This window comes from Osmia bicornis, chromosome 11 (assembly GCF_907164935.1).
Source record: "Osmia bicornis bicornis chromosome 11, iOsmBic2.1, whole genome shotgun sequence".
Lineage (NCBI taxonomy): Eukaryota > Metazoa > Arthropoda > Insecta > Hymenoptera > Megachilidae > Osmia > Osmia bicornis.
This window is the reverse complement of record NC_060226.1, coordinates 1,777,738-1,797,621: the sequence shown is the minus strand read 5'-3', so window position 1 is coordinate 1,797,621 and position 19,884 is coordinate 1,777,738. Positions and strand designations below refer to the sequence as shown.

Here is a 19,884-nt window from a genome sequence, read left to right as displayed (position 1 = left end):
ATTCGGGTTAAAAATCGTCCAATGGTGGGCTCGTTAAGCGGTACGCGTATTACGAAGCGAAAGAAGAGAAATAAAAAAGAAAAAAAAAATTTCACTTTCCATGGGAGAGGTTTCGATCTCGGAACGGATTGCGTTAAGCGGCCCTTACCTTTCCAGTTCGACTTTCACCTAACGTTATGCAAACTACTAAAAATTCGAGCAACCACAGCCGCCGAATTCCCCAATTTCTTCCATCAATCGTGAATGTTGATACTCCAAATTTATATTAACTATAAATAATGAAAAAAAAAAAGGTAATTCGAACCAACGATGTTCCGAATCGATGAATCTGATTTAATCGAAACGATTGAACGAGTTCGTTAAAAGTTAGTAAAATCGCAGGTAAAACAGCACCGACTCAAAGAGGTTAAGGACCTCCTTTTTTTTTTCCTCCCGCCCTTTTTTCCTCCGTTTCGAAGGCGCCTTTTAGCAAGCCAGCTTGGCCCGGTAATCGGATTATTTTGGTGTGGTGCGTAAAACATGCTCGTTATCGGACGATGCTACGAAAGGGTCCCGACTATGAGATGAGAGTAACGACGACGACGTCGACGACGAGGAGGAGGACGGCGGCGCTGCCGGCGCCGACAGCTTTTCACAGTTAGTCGCGCCACACCGGAAGATCGATCAGCATGGATGGGTCTGATGCTCGATATGCCATTGCGCCCGTTCCTATTGTACGAATCACCTCGTCACGAATTCATAACAAACACGTTTATTTGTAAGGAATAACGTAATTTGAAATCTGTATGGTTCTAGGTACGACCGAAGGTAATCTCGCGAAGGAAAATATTCGATTTGACATATGGACCGGTTTCGTTGGTACCAAATTAAAATGCGAATAAGCGCTCGCGAAACAAGCACCGTACGCTCTGATAATCCCGCGTTTTCCGATAGGTTAGGTCAGGGACTAGTATGCATATAAAGGCAACCTTTCGAATCGCGACAGGTATGTTCGAGCAATCTTGTTTCGCGTCTCTGCTGTTCATTGAAATGTACCAAAAGAATAATCCATAAATAATAGGTTCAATGGTAAATTTGATCACAGAATGGGAGTCGAACAGAAAAGACGCGTAAAACATGAACGTTTTTTTGTAAGAAATTCATGGGTGCTTGTAACACGATATAAACATCTCGGTGGGCCTCTAATGAAAATGGTCGAACACAAGTGGAAAGCCGTCTTTCGTGTCGCCTCTCTGGCTTTTCTTTTCTTTCTTTCTTTTTTTCACCTTTCTCCCTCCGACCCAACCATCTCCCCCATCGCTACCACACTGCCTCCCTCTCTCTCTCGCACGACATTCACCCTCGTTCTCCTTTCTGGTTCCATCGACTTTCCTAGGGATCTCACGGATAACGTATAGCTTTCATTCCTAAGCCATACACACCGTGTTCCAGCCTCTAATAAACAATAACTTCGCTCCGTAGTAATTGCGTACGCCATTTGCGTTCTTTACATGCAACGTTTGTACGTTTCGAGAGTGAAAGAGAAAGAGACGAAAAAAATTGTATTCACGACCTTGTCGATAAGTTGGCACATCGGTTGAAATAGAAATCAAGATGTCCGATTTGCAACGGACGGCCAGATACAGTTTCCTTCGACGGAAAGAAGTGAAAGTTAATTTTGAACGGGCCGTTACAAAAGCATAATTGTACAGTTAGCCAATCGAGCGATCATTGTTTTGAACGAAATGATAGATCCCATCGAAGTATCATTAAACCGGCAACCGGTTACGTAATCGGTCTACCGTCGAGCATCCAGTGTTGCTATCTTTCGTATATCTACACTTCTCGGGAACTTAGGGGGCTTGCTTTTAGTTAAAAAGAATCGTAAAACACGGTTTATTTGTTTATTAGGTTCTAAGCACGAAACGGAGCGCGTCTACTGGATCCGTAATGGAGGCGATGCGACGCGACGCATCAAAGCGGAGCAATCGTTTGTCGAACGAGTGCTACTCTGGTCTTTATTTTCAGTGGCAGAGTTGGCTCTATTTATAAACGGCTTTGGTCACCTTCGAAAACGCCTGGCTCGTCGACATGTCGATTCTCAAACTTCTATTAACCGTGTAACCATATTTATCGTAAAAAGGAATTTTTCTCGATCGAGACAGTAAAAGAAGTCTGAGTTGTACATAGCTTTGGTATCCTCCTTTCTCGCGATTACAATACAGGGAGTTGCGATCGCGTCGCTGATAACAGTGTTTACAGGATCTGTCCAGGCGTTATCTTGTTCGGCTTCCGCAACGTCCGTGCTTCTTTCATAAACTCACGCGGAATTTGTTAACCTTCCATTACGTCCGTTGACACGGATTACCGGCAGATTTTATACCCTTTCCTTCCTCTAACCACCAGCTAGCGATCTCTCTCTCTGTAGAACCCTTGCATCTCCATTCCTTAACTTTAACTCGTGAAATAGAGTTCTTCGAAAAGAAGAAATATCGTCGTCTCACCGAGATGGCGCTATTCCGTGGAATTTCAATGCAAAGAACACGAGAAGAGGGATGTTTCTTTGCCTTCCCTCCGACGCGACGCGATACGCTATTCCGAAGAAACGAGAATTTTCGAGGAGCCATCGAGAGTGAAATTGGCGTGCGGCGAAAAATAGCGCATTTAATTATAGGTCAAACGCGAGATTCCACGGAGCAGCTGTTTAAATAGCAACGTACTTGGGCTCTGCCACTCGACAAAAACACTTTTGCAAAATACGAGGCGTCTTGTCGTCGCACGCACCGACACGATCGATCGATTAATACTATTACGTCCTTTTATCAACCTATTCATAATTATCCTTTAACACTTTGATTGCCACGACGCCCATATATGGGTAACGGTTGAATTTCAATAGGAATCCATCACTCATATTATTAGGAATTCTTTGACCTACCTAAATGGAAATACTCGGTATTAGATACTTGAAATTTATAATGAAGTATTTTCAACGGTTTTAGCGTGGCAGTCAAAGTGTTAAAAGTAAGAACGTTCGTTGCTCCGTTGAACATTCGGTGTTCATAGGGTTCACGGTCATAACGACAATAATATTTTTCATCTGCCAAGCGATTAGACTCGGTTACGCATAGTCAAAGACAGTGAAACAGAGGAAGGAAGAATTTTCGAAAGGGAAAAATGTGAGGATACCTGGGCATAGGTAGTCTCTCCTGTCCTTCCTCGGTTTCTGTCTCAGATCCTATCGACTATGGCATCATAACTCGTGGACAATGAAAACAATGTGCTCGGATGAGTAATCCTCCTTCGGATACCTTGGACAGCTAATTGTAAGAGAGCAGGGATGAAGGAGCGAGAGGGAAAGATAGGGATCCCTGGCGAGCCAGACAAGGACGCGGCGAACAGTGACCCGCCGATCGTTTCTCTCCCGCCCGAGACACTGTTAGTCACGCGCATACCTGCCTACTTAGGGAATTCGAAGCCAAGCATGGCAAGACTCCGCGTTATCCGAATCGATGCTTTTGCCGCTGTACAAACCTTTTGATTACCCGAACCCTTCAGTCTAGCCTATTGTTTGGCTAGAACACCAGTACTTTCGAGAAATTAGCTAAACTAATCGGGACGAACAAACTTTGTCCCGTTATCTTTGCGAATAAATTAGCCTCGTGTAAAATGCAACAGGATTCAGGATTATTGTCGAAGATCCGTGATGTTGCACAACCCTGTCATAGCCGAGGACTATTCGTGATTAATCGCTCCGGTCCAGTTTGCGGAGGTGCTTTTAAGACGGGCAAGCACCACCGAACCCCTGAAGCCTCTGGCATATTTTAAAAATACGGTTGCTTTCGCGTCAATGGTGGTTACGGGTCTTCGTATTTATGACACGGTCCAAGAACCACGCAGTCGATAAATTTAACCATGGAAATCCATGGAAACTCGTTCGACCTTTCTGTGGCAGACAATTACCTAACAGAAGCTGAATATATATTCGATATATTCGACGTAGCAAGTTGGCTATAATAAAGGTTCAAATATTATAACTCGCAGTGTTGTCTGCTTGGAAAAAGAAAGGGGTACGAATCGGTGGAAAATCTCTGTTGCAAATAACGCGAAACAATCGTATTTTCAGCGGTTTTCGGGCAGATTGAACGATCTCGGGAGATGACATCGGCCGAAGTTGCCTCGCTCGTAGGTCGGTCGATTCTCCGACGAAATATGTAGGTGGTACATATGTAGGTAGCAGGTATTCGGTGTGTATAACGGGCACGTGCGTGAACCCGTGTGTGTGGACGTCGGAAACGCATGCGTACACGCGCAAGTAGGATGTTATTGCAAGGGGGTTGAGTTGCATGTTGCATCGGCTTTCTCGTTGACACGTTCTCCCCTCGGGAGATTCGGAGTTACGATTTTACTTAGCACCGCCTCTTTCGATTCGACTAATCCTCTTCTATGATTATTACGTACGCAAAAATCAGTGGATATTTTTGCTACGAAACATAAAAACCGATGGCCGTGTAGGGAAACAGGATCCAGATACGAGCAGAGGGTTAAGAGCATTGTCCACCTGTCCACCTTCGTTCCCCCAGCCGACCGTGAGGCACCTGCGTGACGTCACACGAGGAAACAGCTGGTCGTTCCTTTCTTACTTGCTCCTCGCAGTCCGCTGCTCTGCAACCTTTCTCCGTCTCTCTTTTTCCAACTCGATGCATTGCTAGCCTCCTCTTTTATCTTCCTTCCTCTTACACACTCCCTTGCTGATTTCTACGTAGATTGTCTCGCTTCATTTTACTACTACCATTACTCTTCTGCTTCTCGCTTCTCTTTCTGTCTTCAAGGATCTCTCGGTTTAGTCTGTTCGCTTACTACCATGGTCCGTCGTCTCTTTTACTCGAATCTCGCCAGATCCGTAGGCCTGTTTAACCTCGGCGTTTGTGATACATACCGTACAAGAGTACGCGAGCAGTTTTTTAAACAGTAGGTATTCGCGTTCGTCGATGACTCGTATTCAAAGTATCATGGTCGCGATCGTGACCGATACTTGTCGAATATACTCGCCGAAGCACCATCTCTGTTTCAGACGTCGCGAGAGTGGGTCGAAGATTGTTTCTCCAAGACCTTCGACACCCTCTACCTGGCGATACTCGTCTACTCCGTGTATTTGCCTTGTCCTGCCACTTGCCACTTAATACATAGGGAAATGACCTGTTCGTTGTTGTGCGCGCGTGTGCTCCCACCGCACCAGCCGCGTTTCCGTTGCACGGTAAACAACACTGTTGGGAGGAGGCAAAGTGGCGACACGGTGAGAGTGTGCGTACGGGAACGTGGCGAGCAGGATTTCAGAACAAGCTGGAAAGTGGTATACTCTCCTCGATGGATTTTGCGTGGTCGGCTTCTCTCGTTGCTATTTCGTCCGCCTCCTCCAGCATCGTAACTCCAAGTAATCTGCTCGATTTACCGGCACCGTGGATTTCGCAAACGGTCCGGCGAAAGTGTTTGTTTCGTTTCGTATCGCGAACAAAACGATATCGTATACCGCATTTCCATTCCGCTTTACCCGATTCGGACAAAACCAAAATAAAAGTGAACGCTTTTAATCCTCTTTGGGGAGGGGGATTTAAGCGCTCTCGTAAACGCGAGAATTAATAAAGAGGAATTACTCGAGGCTGTCTGAACAATTTTTCTACCTCTCTCTCGCACTCTGAGCGCCAACATTCTTGCTCGAAAACTTATTAGGTGCTTTAGCCTTCGTAGGCTTCTTCTACCCTCCCGACGCGACCATCCTGCAGACCCTTTAAAACGTTCTATCTTCTGCTGGCCTTGAGACTTACCAAAAAACCAATCGATAGTCTCGAAGGATGGAGCTCGTAAATTTCTGCTTGTTTATCGGTGAAACCGACTCGAGAAACCGGCTAAATTTTAAGTTACTGCCAACAACTCGGCGAAGTTATGCTTCCTCGAAGCGCCGCGATGCGAAAAGAACAGGAACGACATCCGTGCTCTATGCGTTTCCGAGAAGAGCTTATTTCAAATCGTTTTCCCTCGATGAACGCTTCTCCGTTTTTCACCGATTCGCTCGAAAATCGTGCCAGTCAACGTCTTAACCTTTCTTAAAAATTACGATTACGATTTTCTCGCCAGCCTAATAGGATATCAATGAACTCCGAAGAGGAGCGCGAACGATAACGCGGTATCTTTCACGGTGCAAAGATCACGAGGAAAGTGTCATTGTACCGTGTGCCTAAGGAACAGCGTTCGAAGAAAAAAGAAAAAAGAGGGGAAAGATTCCTCGGAAGTGAAATAAAAGCCGCGAGCGGCTCGTTTAACTCGAAAATGTGCCACATGTTATTCGCGACGTCTATCTTCGTCCTACTCGGCCCGTGTCGGAGTATTGGTCGATGCTCCTGTCCTCCTGCAGGGTTGCTGCACTCGATGAACAGAGAGATAAAGAGAGAAAAGAGGGAGCGTTGGCAAAGTGGGGAGACGGCAGAGAGTCGTAGCTTCATTTTCGTTCCGCTCGCGCGCAACTCGTTCCTCCTTTTTACCCGCAATCTCTCCTTTTCCAACGATACGTTCGTCTCGCTTCCACCATCATACCCGACGTTTCTCCCCTCGACGAATAGCGACTCTGCACACAAGGTGTCTCGAAAACCTCTCCAGGCTTTCCCATCTTTTTTACGTACAATAAAATCTTCCCCATAACGACAGGGCAAAATTAATAATAATTTTCTGACGAGTTCTACTTTGTCCATCTGAATAGGTATGTATTTCTGAGGTAAGACCAAACTGTTGTCTACTAGCAGGAGACTTAAACATCTTTACTGTCGCCTATAGCACATTTTACTCGAATCCATTATTTCTTGAAGCGCAAAAGGGAGGTAGATAAAATGATATCGAACGAGATTCGATTTGAAATTCCGTTGATGTAAAATAAATGGAATTTCACTGTCTCGTTCGGGTTCGAAAATCTCGACTCGCGTCGTTTCAAACGCTAAACTGTAACCTAATTTCGAATTCCGTCTGACAGTGAGAAATAAACGTGGAAAGGGTATTCAAATGGGTTCGGAAGCAATTGCAACGCTATCTTTGAAGCTGCCCTTTCTGGAGTGGAAGGTGTGTACACGTGTGTATATATAGACGTTTACACGCGTCTAACACGTCGTACATACGCGAGTAGAGTATCCTTTGGCGTCGTGATCGAGGGAGGCAAAGCGTAAGCTCGAACTACGGTTAATTCTCTGGATGGACGCGTGGCGTTGCTCCATCGTAAACGCGATCCGCCATTCCTTCTTTCACGAAAGCATCGTTTCTAACAATTAAGATATTTACATACACGAGAGCGTAATCGCTGCCCGATGAAAAGTATTTTCGACCTCGGTAGATAGCGTTTTAAATCACACGCTCGAGAATAAGTATCGCCAACGAGATTATATACGTAGAGGCCGAATCTAAAATCTGAGATGACATCATCGTTTGACAATCGCTTCAAGACAGAAGCTAGAAACAATGTAAGCAAATGACTCAGGAGATCCTCTCCCCCTCCTGAAGGAAAAATTGATTTGTTACACAGTTTAATGAATTACGCTATTAATGGTCGTCCAGGTCAAACTGGCGAGGGATGATACTCCACCCTGTATGTACCGTACAAAGTCAATAAACAAACTAAAGAGAGAAGGAGAGAGAGAGAAAGAGGGGAACACAAGTGATTAAACAGAGTGGCGCTGTATGGTAAAGGCTTAAAGCAATGCTGTCCAGCGGAGAGCTGATTCCGTGGCCAGAGGGCATCCCCACTGCCCCTGCTCTACCATGTCCGTATTCGCATGTACACTTGGCTGCAATGTAGGCTTCTCTTGGTTAAGAGAGTAAGCACAGGGAGAAGAGACCAAGCTAGAATCTCTTTTTCTGCCGCATAAAGGAACTCTACTCCTTAAGTTTCCTGTTAACCAAGGGAAGGCTAAGCTGCACGCGACCTAGCAAGTCTACAAGTAGATAATCGTTGGAGCGGTGTTTCGTCGAAGAACCGTAAGTTTGCCAAGTCTTTTGCCGTGTTAGAGAAACCGAAGACGCCGAGTAGAGTGACGGGATAGCTCGCGGAGTAAGAAAGTGGCTTCCCTGATTCTGGACAGCGGTGTATTAAGGTTTTGAAGAGGAAGAAGAGAAGGCGGAAGGTTCGCGTGCCAGAGCGACATACGTAAAGCGGTGGCTGTGACGCGGTCAGGTGGACACAGGCCTCGCCCGTGTCGCAAAATACCCCCCCGGCACACGATACACTCTTGTAATCTACATCTGCCAAGATAGAGCTGGTTAATTGAATGAAATCGTAAAGCCTCCCTTCTACGAGAGGCGAATTTTGAACGAGACCGTGCCGAATCGGACGTACTCGTCCCCATTTGCCTATGAATGTCGCCCGTGAATAACCGTGCCAGCAAACCGGAGAAATTGCCAGGAAATCTTTCTTTTACCCCCCTCTAGCAATTCTATTAATACGCTTCGTGTCATGGCTTAAACTAACCAATCGATTTAATACAATATATATACGTATTGTACGTAGGAAGCAAAGTACGATAAAACTCTGCGAATACTTTACGCTCGTTCAACCTGTGCATTCTGCATATTTATAACATGAATTTATTCTTCTATAGTTGGGCAAATGGTATAGATCAGGGGTTCTTAAACTTATGTAGTTCGAGGATTTCTTTTTGCGGACCCCATCCTAACCCTAGGCATTTTACGCCGTTCTTGAGACTTCATTTCTGGCTCAATAATCTCATAGACACTACATTATAATAAATATTGGTAAAAATAAAAATAGTTGGTCAACCATTTTTATAATCCGAGGACCACAGTTTAAGAACCTATGATATAGATTATGAATCGAAACTAGAGGTAATGGTGGATCACGAGGGTGTTACCGCAAGATTATCCCCTGGTTGAGGCACTATGGTTAGTTGCTTCATTGCTTCGCAAAATATCATCGACGCTCAACTTGTTCGTCCGAGGAAGGCACGAATAAACGGGACGATAATTTCTCTCGGAAACTGGTCCTTGGTAAGGGGTCATAAATCAACGTGAAAAGGGAGGGAAAAGGGAGCGAGAAGGGATCGCGAAGTGGCCCGTTCCGTTCAATCTCGCAACGCTTCGTTGTTTTTCGCCAGAGAGAAGTTTGTAGCCAAGTCGCTAGTCATCTCTATCGAATACCCTAACGAACAAGAAGCGTGTATGTACACCCGGAAGCAACGTAGGCTTCTTTTAAGGAGGAATGTAGGATAAAAAGCCTTTGATTTAGGGAAAGCCTCGATTGTGAGCTGGAAAATTTTCCGAATCTCCGCTTGATGCATTCTATAGCGCCATCTGTCGAAAGCTTTGGATTCAAGTATTAGCAAACGATGGAGGTTATTGCACCCGGTTCGAAGCTCGGTTATCAGTTGAAACGATTCAGAGTCGCAGCGGCGAACAGCGAACGGCAAGAATCGAAGAAGACTCACGATCAGAGGGAAAACGAAGATCGTGGCTCATCGATATTCCGTGGAAAGGCGGACGGTAAATCGAGTTTTAATTACCGATTAACCTTCGTCGAGAGGCAAGCCGTCAACGGAAGCCTGTTTTATTGTCTATCAACAACGTAAGTGGGTCGCGCTAGTTCTCCCTCTCGCTTCCCCCTAGGGAATTTTCCTACTACTCTTATTTCCACCAGTCACGACAGCTAACGTATGATTCTTTTCTGGAACGTCATTTCTCGTGTTGCTTCTCTCCGAAAGCTTTTACTCGACCAATTATTACATAGTTTACCAATTTTTGCGATCCAAAACCTACATACTAATGTTGCGTCGAATTTACGTAAGGCTAAACGCGCGCAATCCTTGGAACACGATCGACGCGCGCGCATTTCTTCACCGGGAAATGTAAAAGTTAACGTTGCCCCATCGAAACTACGAACTGCCACTTTCACTCTCGACAAAAATGTCCCCACCATGCGGTTTTTCGAAACGCACGCGCTGCTTAATGTATTATGCTCCCAACTGACCATTCTAACTTACGACTGGTCAAACTCGACGATTAACCTTCACGCGTCTGGTTAATTTCAAATTAACGATGATTTAAAAATAAAATGCGGGCGCTTGTCGTAGATGTAAGAAAGGTACGGCACTGTCCGCGAAGAAAGTCGTTTCATCGCGAGCCGTGCGAAGGAAGCCGTTTGCTTGTGGCTGTGGCATAGTACATCGGTTGGTCGGCGTATCGCGCCACTATGACCCAGAAACCCACTTTCTTACACCGAATTAAAAGCGACATCGTCGAGCGTACCGGTGTTTTCGACTAGATACGAAGAGGCAAACGCAGAGCTGCGATATCTGTTGCAACTGAATTAAATTCATTCGTAAATCGTCGACCGTTCCTTTCTACAATTGATCGTTCAAAAATTAATGAAAATGTATCGAAACATTAAAACGTTAAGAGGAAAGGCGAAAATCAAGTGGAACGAGCTAGTACACAAAGATAATATGCACTAGGGATGTACGATTCCGTTTCGATTCTTTAGAAAATCGATTCTATCGGTAAAAAAATCGATCTTTTGAATCGATTCTTTGGTATTCGATTTTCCCCAGAATCGATTCTTTCATGCAAGAATCGAAGATCGATTTTTACCCTCTAGGGAATTAATTCTCACTTTTTATATCGACTTTTTGGTTTCGAATTTTTAGAAGAATCGATTCTTTTGGTAAAAAAATCGATCTTTTGAATCGATTCTTTCATGTAAGAATCGAAGATCGATTTTTTGCCCTCTAGGGAATTAATTCTCACTTTTTATATCGAGTTTTTGGTTTCGAATTTTTAGAAGAATCGATTCTTTCGGTAAAAAAATCGATCTTCTGAATCGATTCTTTGGTATTCGATTTTCCCCAGAATCGATTCTTTCATGCAAGAATCGAAGATCGATTTTTTGCCCTCTAGGGAATTAATTCTCACTTTTTATATCGACTTTTTGGTTTCGAATTTTTAGAAGAATCGATTTTTCTGATCCATAAAAACACATTCACTCCTACAAAAAGTATAAGAATAGCGATTAAAATATAAACAATGTGGAGCGGCTGTTTTTGGTGTAAAAGCACGAAATATAAAAAAATAAAAAGTCGATTCTTGAAAAGAAAGTATGGAATAGTCTGTTTAAAAAAATAAAAATTTTTTTCAATTTTTGAAAGGAATCGATTCTCTCATTCCGATTCAGAATCGATTCTTTTCGATGAATCGAACATCCCTAATATGCACATAATGCTCGGCTTTCTCGCGCACCAACAAGATCGAAAGTTCCGTTTTTACGGTATTTCTTCCACGTGGCTCGTTATCCGATATTCAGTGTGATTCTTGTGCTCGATGGAGACGATCGAATAATGGTAGAAACCGAGGAGGACGGGAACAGGGTGGGTAGAAGAAACGAGGTTAAATAGTAAGTAGACTCCCTCCGCGCTGACAGGAGCGGAAATACGCGGCCCCGATCTACTAAGCGCGATTATTTCCGAGCTTACGCATGCGCGTGCATCCTGATGTAAGAAAAAAAAAAGGGGGAAAAAAAGGAAAAATATTTTTAAATAAGTAGCTTCGTATTTGAGAGAAACAAGTTCGAAGGACGACCTTGACTCCTTTCGGTTGTTCTTCTTAAGGAGAAGACGCGTGGGTGAAGAAGGGTGGAGGATAGGTGGAAGATGGGTGGCGGTGACACGGGCGTATCGGTGTCTCTATTGAAACCGCTTTCAATGCCGGATTTAAATAATCTTCGCTCGGGAAAATCCTCTTTGCACACCGCTTCTATCCTGCATCCTCCTCTCGTGTAATAGCGGCTGGGATCTTTTTAACAGCTTCTCGGCCGATAACCGACGCGACGCGACGCGGTTGCGGCTATTGTCTGGCGATCCACCAATGCTAAACACCTTTTCGATTTTAAACTCCCCGCGAGCAGTCTAAAAACGAGATAAACCTAACTGCCCCCATACGTGTCTGCATTCGACTACTAGTTTGCTTTTCTATCGATCAACTGTTTTGCTCGCGAATAATCCGATTCCGCGTCCGGCTTGTCTTACGTTAATTGTCAGTGACGCAGGAACGTGACGGAACGACGCGACGGTCCATCTAATTAGGAGAGGGATGAGGCGCGGGGCAGGGTCTCGGTGAAAGGCGTATAACTAAGGCTAAAATGTCCGTGCAGTGTGCAACTGTGCAAAAGTGCAACGCTGCAACGCTAAATAAGTCCTGACCAGAGAAGGACTCACCGTCGCCGTTGCTCAACCTGCCACTGTTTTCGCGATACGTTGTTGCATAGGAATGCGCGCAAAACCTGACTCATTATTTTGATATCGACAAGAGATCGATCCACCTCGGCTTGATCAGAATTAATCCTTTGTTCGAGTTATACGGAAAATTTGTAAACTTCATGCGCGCAATATGTTGGTACGAAGAGCAAATAAAGCAGAGTCATTTTGTTTAACCAATGTCTGGTCGCAGAGATACGCGAAGTGTAACGTGGATGATAAGACGCGTGCAATTAACAGGATCGATAGAGTTTTGAAGGTAGCCGTGACACCGTTTCACAGACCTTGTCCGTGAAACGAAGCAAGACCGGGCCCCTGACCCAATCCTACGCACCTGTCGGTGCCCTGCGAGCGGACGATCGCGATCGTCGCCGAAGTTTCACGATGACGCACGATACTGCAATCGATATGGCGGAGGGGGCGCGACGGTCTTCACAGAGGTTTACGGTATCTCTCGTACTCCGGTTCGAAAATTAAAGATCCGCTTGTTACTCGCCGGAAAAGATGCAACAACAACGGTACAACTTTTATCACGACCATATTTTTCTTCGTTTCTTATCGGCATTTTTAAATTTCCTTCGCGCGCGTCTTTCAAACAATTGACTAGTGTTTATCAATCGAAAAGCGCGGGAAATAATTCGCAACCTTCGGCTGAATTTCCTTTTGCTCAAAAAGATCGTCGCGTTGGTTGCGAGAGGATGATCAAAAGTAGAGAGAAAGGAAAAGAAGAAAAAGGGGAACGAAAGAATTTTACAGGCGTTACGAACGAGACTAACACTGGTTTGTTTCCGTGCTGGCGCATTGTACTCGTCGTTCGTTACGGCTGGCAATTATCTCAGACCGAGCTTTTAAAACACTTTTGATCCGTGAAAGTCGCGACTGAACGAGAAAGAACGCGAAAGGAATATTGTTGCAAAAGCGATCCTCCTCTTGAACCGATGGGATCGCGAATGAAATTGCAAAAATGCGAAGACACGCAAATTCCAAACTAATTGGAGCGTTAATCCCGCCTAAAATTCGTACGTGTACGATATCGTAGCTAAAGAAAGCTCAACATCTCGGTTACGCGACAATTCGAACGCGTAAAACTGCAGAAGGTTAATCGTTGTGTCGTAACGTTATTACGAGAGACAATAGACGAGAATAAAATCGGTTGCGTAAAACACCTAGTCATCCCCATGCGACAAAGGGTGCCGGAGTTCCCCCAAATTATCCTCGCTGTAAATTCGCGTAACACCAGATGGATGAATATCCTTTGACGAGGCTTCGAATTCGTTAGCTTCCCCTTTCGAAAGAATCGGGACAAGTATCCGCAAACAACCAGTTCTACCATAATAAGCAAAAAAGTTATTTGTAGCATGTGAATTGTCACTCGATTCGAACAGTTCCTCTGCATTTGAAAAAGAACAAAAGGGTATATCTATGTGTTTACAAAATGTTCGTCTATTCCGATTACGAGAAGACGGTTTTAAGTGGAACGAGGAAAACGTAAGCGGAACATTTTCATGACGTACGATTACGAGAAAAACGAATCATCCAACAATAGGATAGAGTATAGAGCAAACGCGTTCCGAGTAATTCGATAAGTTCGAAGAGGTTGGTAATCGAACGTGATCGGCCATCGTTACCATTAATTACGAATAATAAATTACACGACGAGGTCGTGTTAACGAGCCGACTTATCGTCGCTTCGCAATCGATACGCACACTGCTCCGTCTCGATATAACGCGAACGCGACGGGTAAACATTCGTTGAATTCAGAAAAGGACAGAAAGCAATTTTGCGTCGGAATAATTCGTTGGAACGCGAGCGTGGCGATAACCAGGGCCACTTATCTTATCCGCTAAGAAAAATGGAAGTATCATCGGGCAAGGAAAACGTGATCGAAACGATCCATGTAACGTGCATACGTCAACGGTCCATTCTCTCGGTAAATTCCCGGTAAAAACTGATGAACGTCATTTCTGACCATCAAGGATCCGACCTTGAGTCATCGAAAGCAGGAATTCCCTCTGTATTCCTTGGTTAACTCGTATCCCCGCTACTTGGTAATACCCATTTTCCCCTATTTCGATGCAAAGGTGGATCAAGTGCAGTGCACTAGCAACAGGCCCTATAGAACTTGGCTAGTCCCCTAACTAGTTAGTAAGATGGGTTCGAAATGTCAAAGGGCAGCCTAAATTTCAGCTGCTTTTTACTCGACCACGCTCTGTCCATAATGGCGTAGCGGAATATCGGTCTATAGCAGTGTTGTTCATTGGGGAAGGGGCAGACTCATTCCCCTCCCACCGTTTGAGTAATCCTTCAATCTCCGTTAACACAGACAAACGACTATGTACCTAATTATACATATATTGCTCCGATAAACAAATATACGTCCAATTGGTGGTGATTGCAAGAATCGAACGAATTATCCCGAGTAGCGGAGTAAGAGGGAACCGTCTAGAAAACGACAACACTCGAACCTTGTAATTCTCGCGACGATTAGACGACTGAAAGGACCTGCCAACTTTTCTAGGGTATACACGGTTGCAGGACGATTTCAGGACAGTTGCAGAGTGGTGCATTCCGCGATGGCGAAGGTTAACGAGGAGCCGAGATAACTGTCGGCGAACGGAACGAGTTATCTTTCTTTGGATGGACGTTAACACGCGGCGTGGCAGCGCGGATGGGCCGTGTTTATTATGCCGGTGTTATGTGCGCGTACACGCCGTCAGAGGCGGAGTTGCAAATCAATAACCCATGTTATAAGGCATTTGGCCACGCCGAGATATCGATTATGTAGCTCGCTCTACCTACCTACCTACGCTCCGAGCAGAGGTGTTCAAAGACGAGTCGCGAACCGACTACCTGCATGGATGGAAATTAGAATCGCGGGATCGCCGAGAAACGTCTCGTCGATCCGTCGATCGTCAATCCTAATATGTACACAGTTATTCGAATAAAAGTGTTACAATTAGGCGATTTTCACCTGACGTCTTAGAAGCGCGATTGCTTTCTCTCGTCAGAAGGCGTATTGGAGAAGGTAAAGGACACGCGATTTCTAGTTTGAAAAGTGGGAAACGGAGGAAGAATGAACGGTGAAAAGTACCGTTGTCGAGTTCTCGCAGGATATAAGGAATTCTCTAACCTGGCGAATATTCAACGCGAATCACGCGCTACGGGAGTATCGAGCTTGCACCTGGACCAGTTTTCTGCCGCAGTGCTGCTGTGTCGAAGCTGCTCTCTCACCCTTCCTTCCTATCCTCCCTTCCTCCCAACCCTCCAAACCAACCCTCCGTTCCACCTTCTCTCTCTGTGTACTTGCTTCTACCCCCTCGTCGCCCCATGCCCTACGCCGTCCCTCTCTTCCTACACGTTTGCATTTTTTTCATCAAAACGTTTCGGTCGACGAACGAAACGAACGGAGAAAGAGAGAGTGTATAGGTACGCTGTTGGAACGGATGCATTTTAAAATCTTGCCACACGATGAAAATTCAACGACGCGAATGGTATAAACACAGCTTCCAGTGGCAGCAAGGACCATCTTCTATCGTTTCTCTGGATGGAAGCTAAAAATTCGATCGCGAAACGGTGAAAGATAAGCATCGAGGTGTGAACGAACTCCGGTGGAGATCCTTGAGACAAACCAGCATCAACGATCGACAACGCACCCGTGAATGTTTTCGTGTCCCTGACTCGACAATTCGGCCAATGCCTCTCCGAACCGATGACCCCCGAAAAATCCTTCTCCCGTTTATTCACCCGGCATCTACATCTATTTCTCCGTTCGTCCATCAATTCCTCCTTAAAAATTTTTCCAAAATAATTCTCAATTCGTTATTTAATCGGTCCTCGTTACCAAAGGATAAAAATAAACGGCCTTCCGAACGATTCGAGTCCACCTTCGACGATTTCCTAATTCGAGGCCAGTTTAGGTTAGGCGGCGAGCCTTGCGACACAGAGAGAAGTGGCCATCAACGATGTGAAAGCGAAGAAAATACGAGGACAAATCGTCATCTCATCGACGATGGCGTCGATCGCGACGACGTATGCGAGAAAAGTTAAGTCGCGAGCGTAATCGAGGACAGAGCGAGTTTTTCCGATCCCTTGCCGCGACGTGGCACGGTAGCGGATGCTTCGCCTGATGAGAAGCTTTAGCTCTAGGGGACCGTTAGATATTCATGAAAACGGAGCTGCCACGCGAACCAAGCGAGATAGAAACTCGTGAAAAGTCAGGACGACAGGTTGCTACCTCCACCTTCTCTACACGGTTACTCCGATTACTACCCTACCTCCTCCTTCCTTTCTTTTGATAAGCATCAATCTTTCTACTCGTCTATCGCGTTACTCCTGTCGAGCGTATTTACAACAAAGCAATTCGTACACGCTTACAGTTTATCGCTCGAAAAAGAAACACTGTTTGATAATAAGTTAACTCGCGTGATTGTCAGGCGCTAAGCGTTTCAACGGGAATTTACAGAGACCTCTAGAAAAATACACTACGCTTCCCCGAGCACGGCCAGGTGAAGTTGGCGTCAGCAAACGCCGAACACGATATTGCTCCCGCAAACATTTTATGTGCCGTAGTACCGTGAAACAGGTGCGAGTCGTGTGCTTTTCGTCGCGTGATACGCGCGCGTCATTCAACCTGCTTTTACAATATATTCGAAATCTAAACAACGCTTATTTCAACTCGACCCACTGACATTGCTGTAACTAGGATGGCAAAACTCCACTAGAAATAAATGAAAAAAAAAAAAAACTATTAAATAAAGTTTCTATCGTTTCCATTTCCCAACCAGCGTAACAACGAATCTCAATTTTCCGAAACACATTTAAAAGTCAATCGAGCAAACTATCGCGAGACGCGTTCAAAGCGCGCCACCAATATTTGCCGACTAGTTTCCCCTAGATACGCGATTAATTTATCTAGGTAAGCTGAACGGGTTCAACCAACTAGATGAATACGCGTGGATCAATAATCAAAGATAATCCGTTCGATCGTTTCTTTCTTATCGACGATCAATGTTCCATCGAATGTAGGTTACGTTTTCACTTTCATTTCCGATCGTATTAATTAAATGACACTTGGGTATCGTATAAGCATGGAACGAGCCAATGAAATAATACTTTGACATGCAGCAGGTTGTATTATATTATAGTCAGTGGCGTCGAGTGCACGCGTAACCCACGTATTCACGTACGCGCCGTTACTTTTCCTCGTTGGATATTAAGAAATCAGAATGAAACCCGTGAACGACGTTCCAGACGTGTTGGCGTGGTCAGAAAAACAGGCGAGAAAGTCTAAAGGCCGGTCCGTAAAGCAGCTGTTCGATAAAAGGGACGTTCGAACGGCCAAATGTCACACCGTCTTCGTCTCGTAAATACCACGTTCGCATCTTTTCTTTTTTCCAAGAACAGAAGCACGATATAACGCGAATAACGAGAAATTAAAATCATTTCGTCGAAAATGCAATCCGTCAAATTCGAAAGATATACATTTCGAACAGTGTTTGAATAAAATATAACCAGGATATTAATCCGAACATCATTCGATCACCCCGTTTAACCACCAACTGTGAATAAAGCATATGAGATTGTTCGGGCGATTCAACGTTTTTCTTTTTTTTTTTTTTTTTGATACGTTTTACTCTATTGTAAATTTTATTTTTTCATCTAGGAATAAAAACATTGGTAACGTTTGTAAATTGGTCGACGTTGTTCTCCAAGAACGCATATTTACGTTTTGTTTCGATTCGATAAGATACGACACGGTTAAATAAAAAATTACGATTAAACGTTTATTTTCGAGAGGAACTTTCGTTATCTTTGTTCCGAGACTTCATTATTTTCTTTACGAGCGAGAGTGAATCGCGTATCGAGCGGCGCGTAAACACTACGTAAGTGTAAGTACTGTGTCTGTCCAGAAGGTCCTTACGAGTCGAGCCTGTCTGCGACGAAACAGGACATAAAGAAACAAATAACCCGTCATCGATACTCCAATATCGAAATAACGTATTTAATGTTGAGAAATGGTAATTCGTTAGAGCGTGCTCGGAGTAGCCAATTAATATGCTCGAAAGGGTCAACGAGGCATCTACCTTCGGTTCGGATTTCACCAGGTGCGTGCCGCTAACGTCGACGCCACTGTCGCAGGTTTCCATCGAAAATGCAACAGACAGAGAGGAGAAAAAATAACGAAGGTCGTGCACTCACCCTCGAGCAGGTGCCAGTCCTCGTCCAGTGAGGCCAGAGCTTGTGCCTGATTCGCCTGTTGTTCGAAGTCGAGCATCTTGGTCCTCTGCTCCAGCTTGCTTTCTTTCTATCTTTCTTTCTCTCTCCCCCACTTCCAGCTGCTTGGTAGCGCGGTGTCTTCGTTAGCACGCTCAAATATCTTGTCACTTAACACCCTTCTACGTAACCAGCCGCCGGTTTCTAGATCGAGAACGATTATTTATCGCGTCGATTCGATCGTCGATAAGCTCCGTGGAACTGCTACGAACGCGCGGGAATCCTCGCGAGCGACAATTGAAAACTGGTATATCAGAGTCAGACTTTCCCCTCGAAGAAACGTTCGCTCGGATTATCTCGAACGTCCTTTCGTCAGGAGAGTAGCGGCGAGTGAAACAGTGAGACAGAAAGCCGGTAGAGTGGGAGGAGAACGATCGAGATAGAATGAGAAATAGAGAGGGAGAAAGAACGGGACAGAGTTTCTCGAACGCGCGAGCCTCTCTCGTCACTAACTCTTTTCCGTTTCAAACTCTACTCTCTGTGTTTACATCGGTAATCCCTGATTGGACCGGTCAGTTCATCCGTCGCCACGGAGCGGCGCAACCGTCTCGGTCCTATATAAAACGTCGGGGGAAGGTCGGGATTTTCTTTGATTAATTCCGAGAACGCGTATTTTATGTATTTATTATTTTAGGGAGCTCCGTGAAAGGGTGAAAAACCGTGCTCGTTTCGGACTATTAGAAAGAGAGCAGACCCGCTCACGTGCATACGTGGCGGTACTCGAACCGCGACTGATTTCCCCTATCACTCCGTGATTCGCTACCACCCACTACTTTCTCCCCACCGCCTGCCTCCGCCCTTCTCCGCCGCTCGCCGCCCCACTCTCGCTCCGTGAACCAAGCTTGCTCGTTCCAAGCAACGGTAGAACGTCTGTCTCTCCCCGCCCCTCTCGTCGTCGCTGTTCTCCTCGTCGCCGCGCCGCGCCGTGCCATCTATCTGCACCCCTTTCTCTCCAACGCTACTTTCTCTCTCACTGTTTCTCTTTGCCACGCTTCGCACGCTTTCTCTCTCTCTCTCTCTCTTCCTTTCTTCTCGTTCGTCTCCCTCGTTAAATATACAGGGTGACGTAAAAATCGTGATACAATCGAGAGAGCACGCTGATAATATACCGGTAAAAAAGAGATGCATCAAAGAAACGTAATTAACCTCGAGTTAGGGATACCGAGCCGGAGGAAATGACTTAGAAATAGGTCGAGTACGAGCTGGGCGCATACTTTTGTCAAGGCTGGCTGAGATAAAAACAACGTATACGAAACGGTATGTTTCTAGATCAATTTCATCACGAAATTGACCCACTTAACAGGTAAGCTGCTACTCGACGACACGGCTTAGCAC

General features: G+C 45.1%; 1 protein-coding gene across 1 annotated transcript in view; it reads right to left on the bottom strand.

The window, feature by feature from the left end:
- LOC114877719 overlaps positions 1-19,239 on the bottom strand; it is a 48,716-nt gene extending 29,477 nt beyond the window's left edge. The window contains exon 1 of the mRNA XM_029190663.2: positions 18,475-19,239. Within this exon, the coding sequence (XP_029046496.1) occupies positions 18,475-18,550 (76 nt within the window). The 5' untranslated portion in view covers positions 18,551-19,239. The remainder of the gene's footprint in view (positions 1-18,474) is intronic.
- Positions 19,240-19,884: the final 645 nt, after the last annotated feature.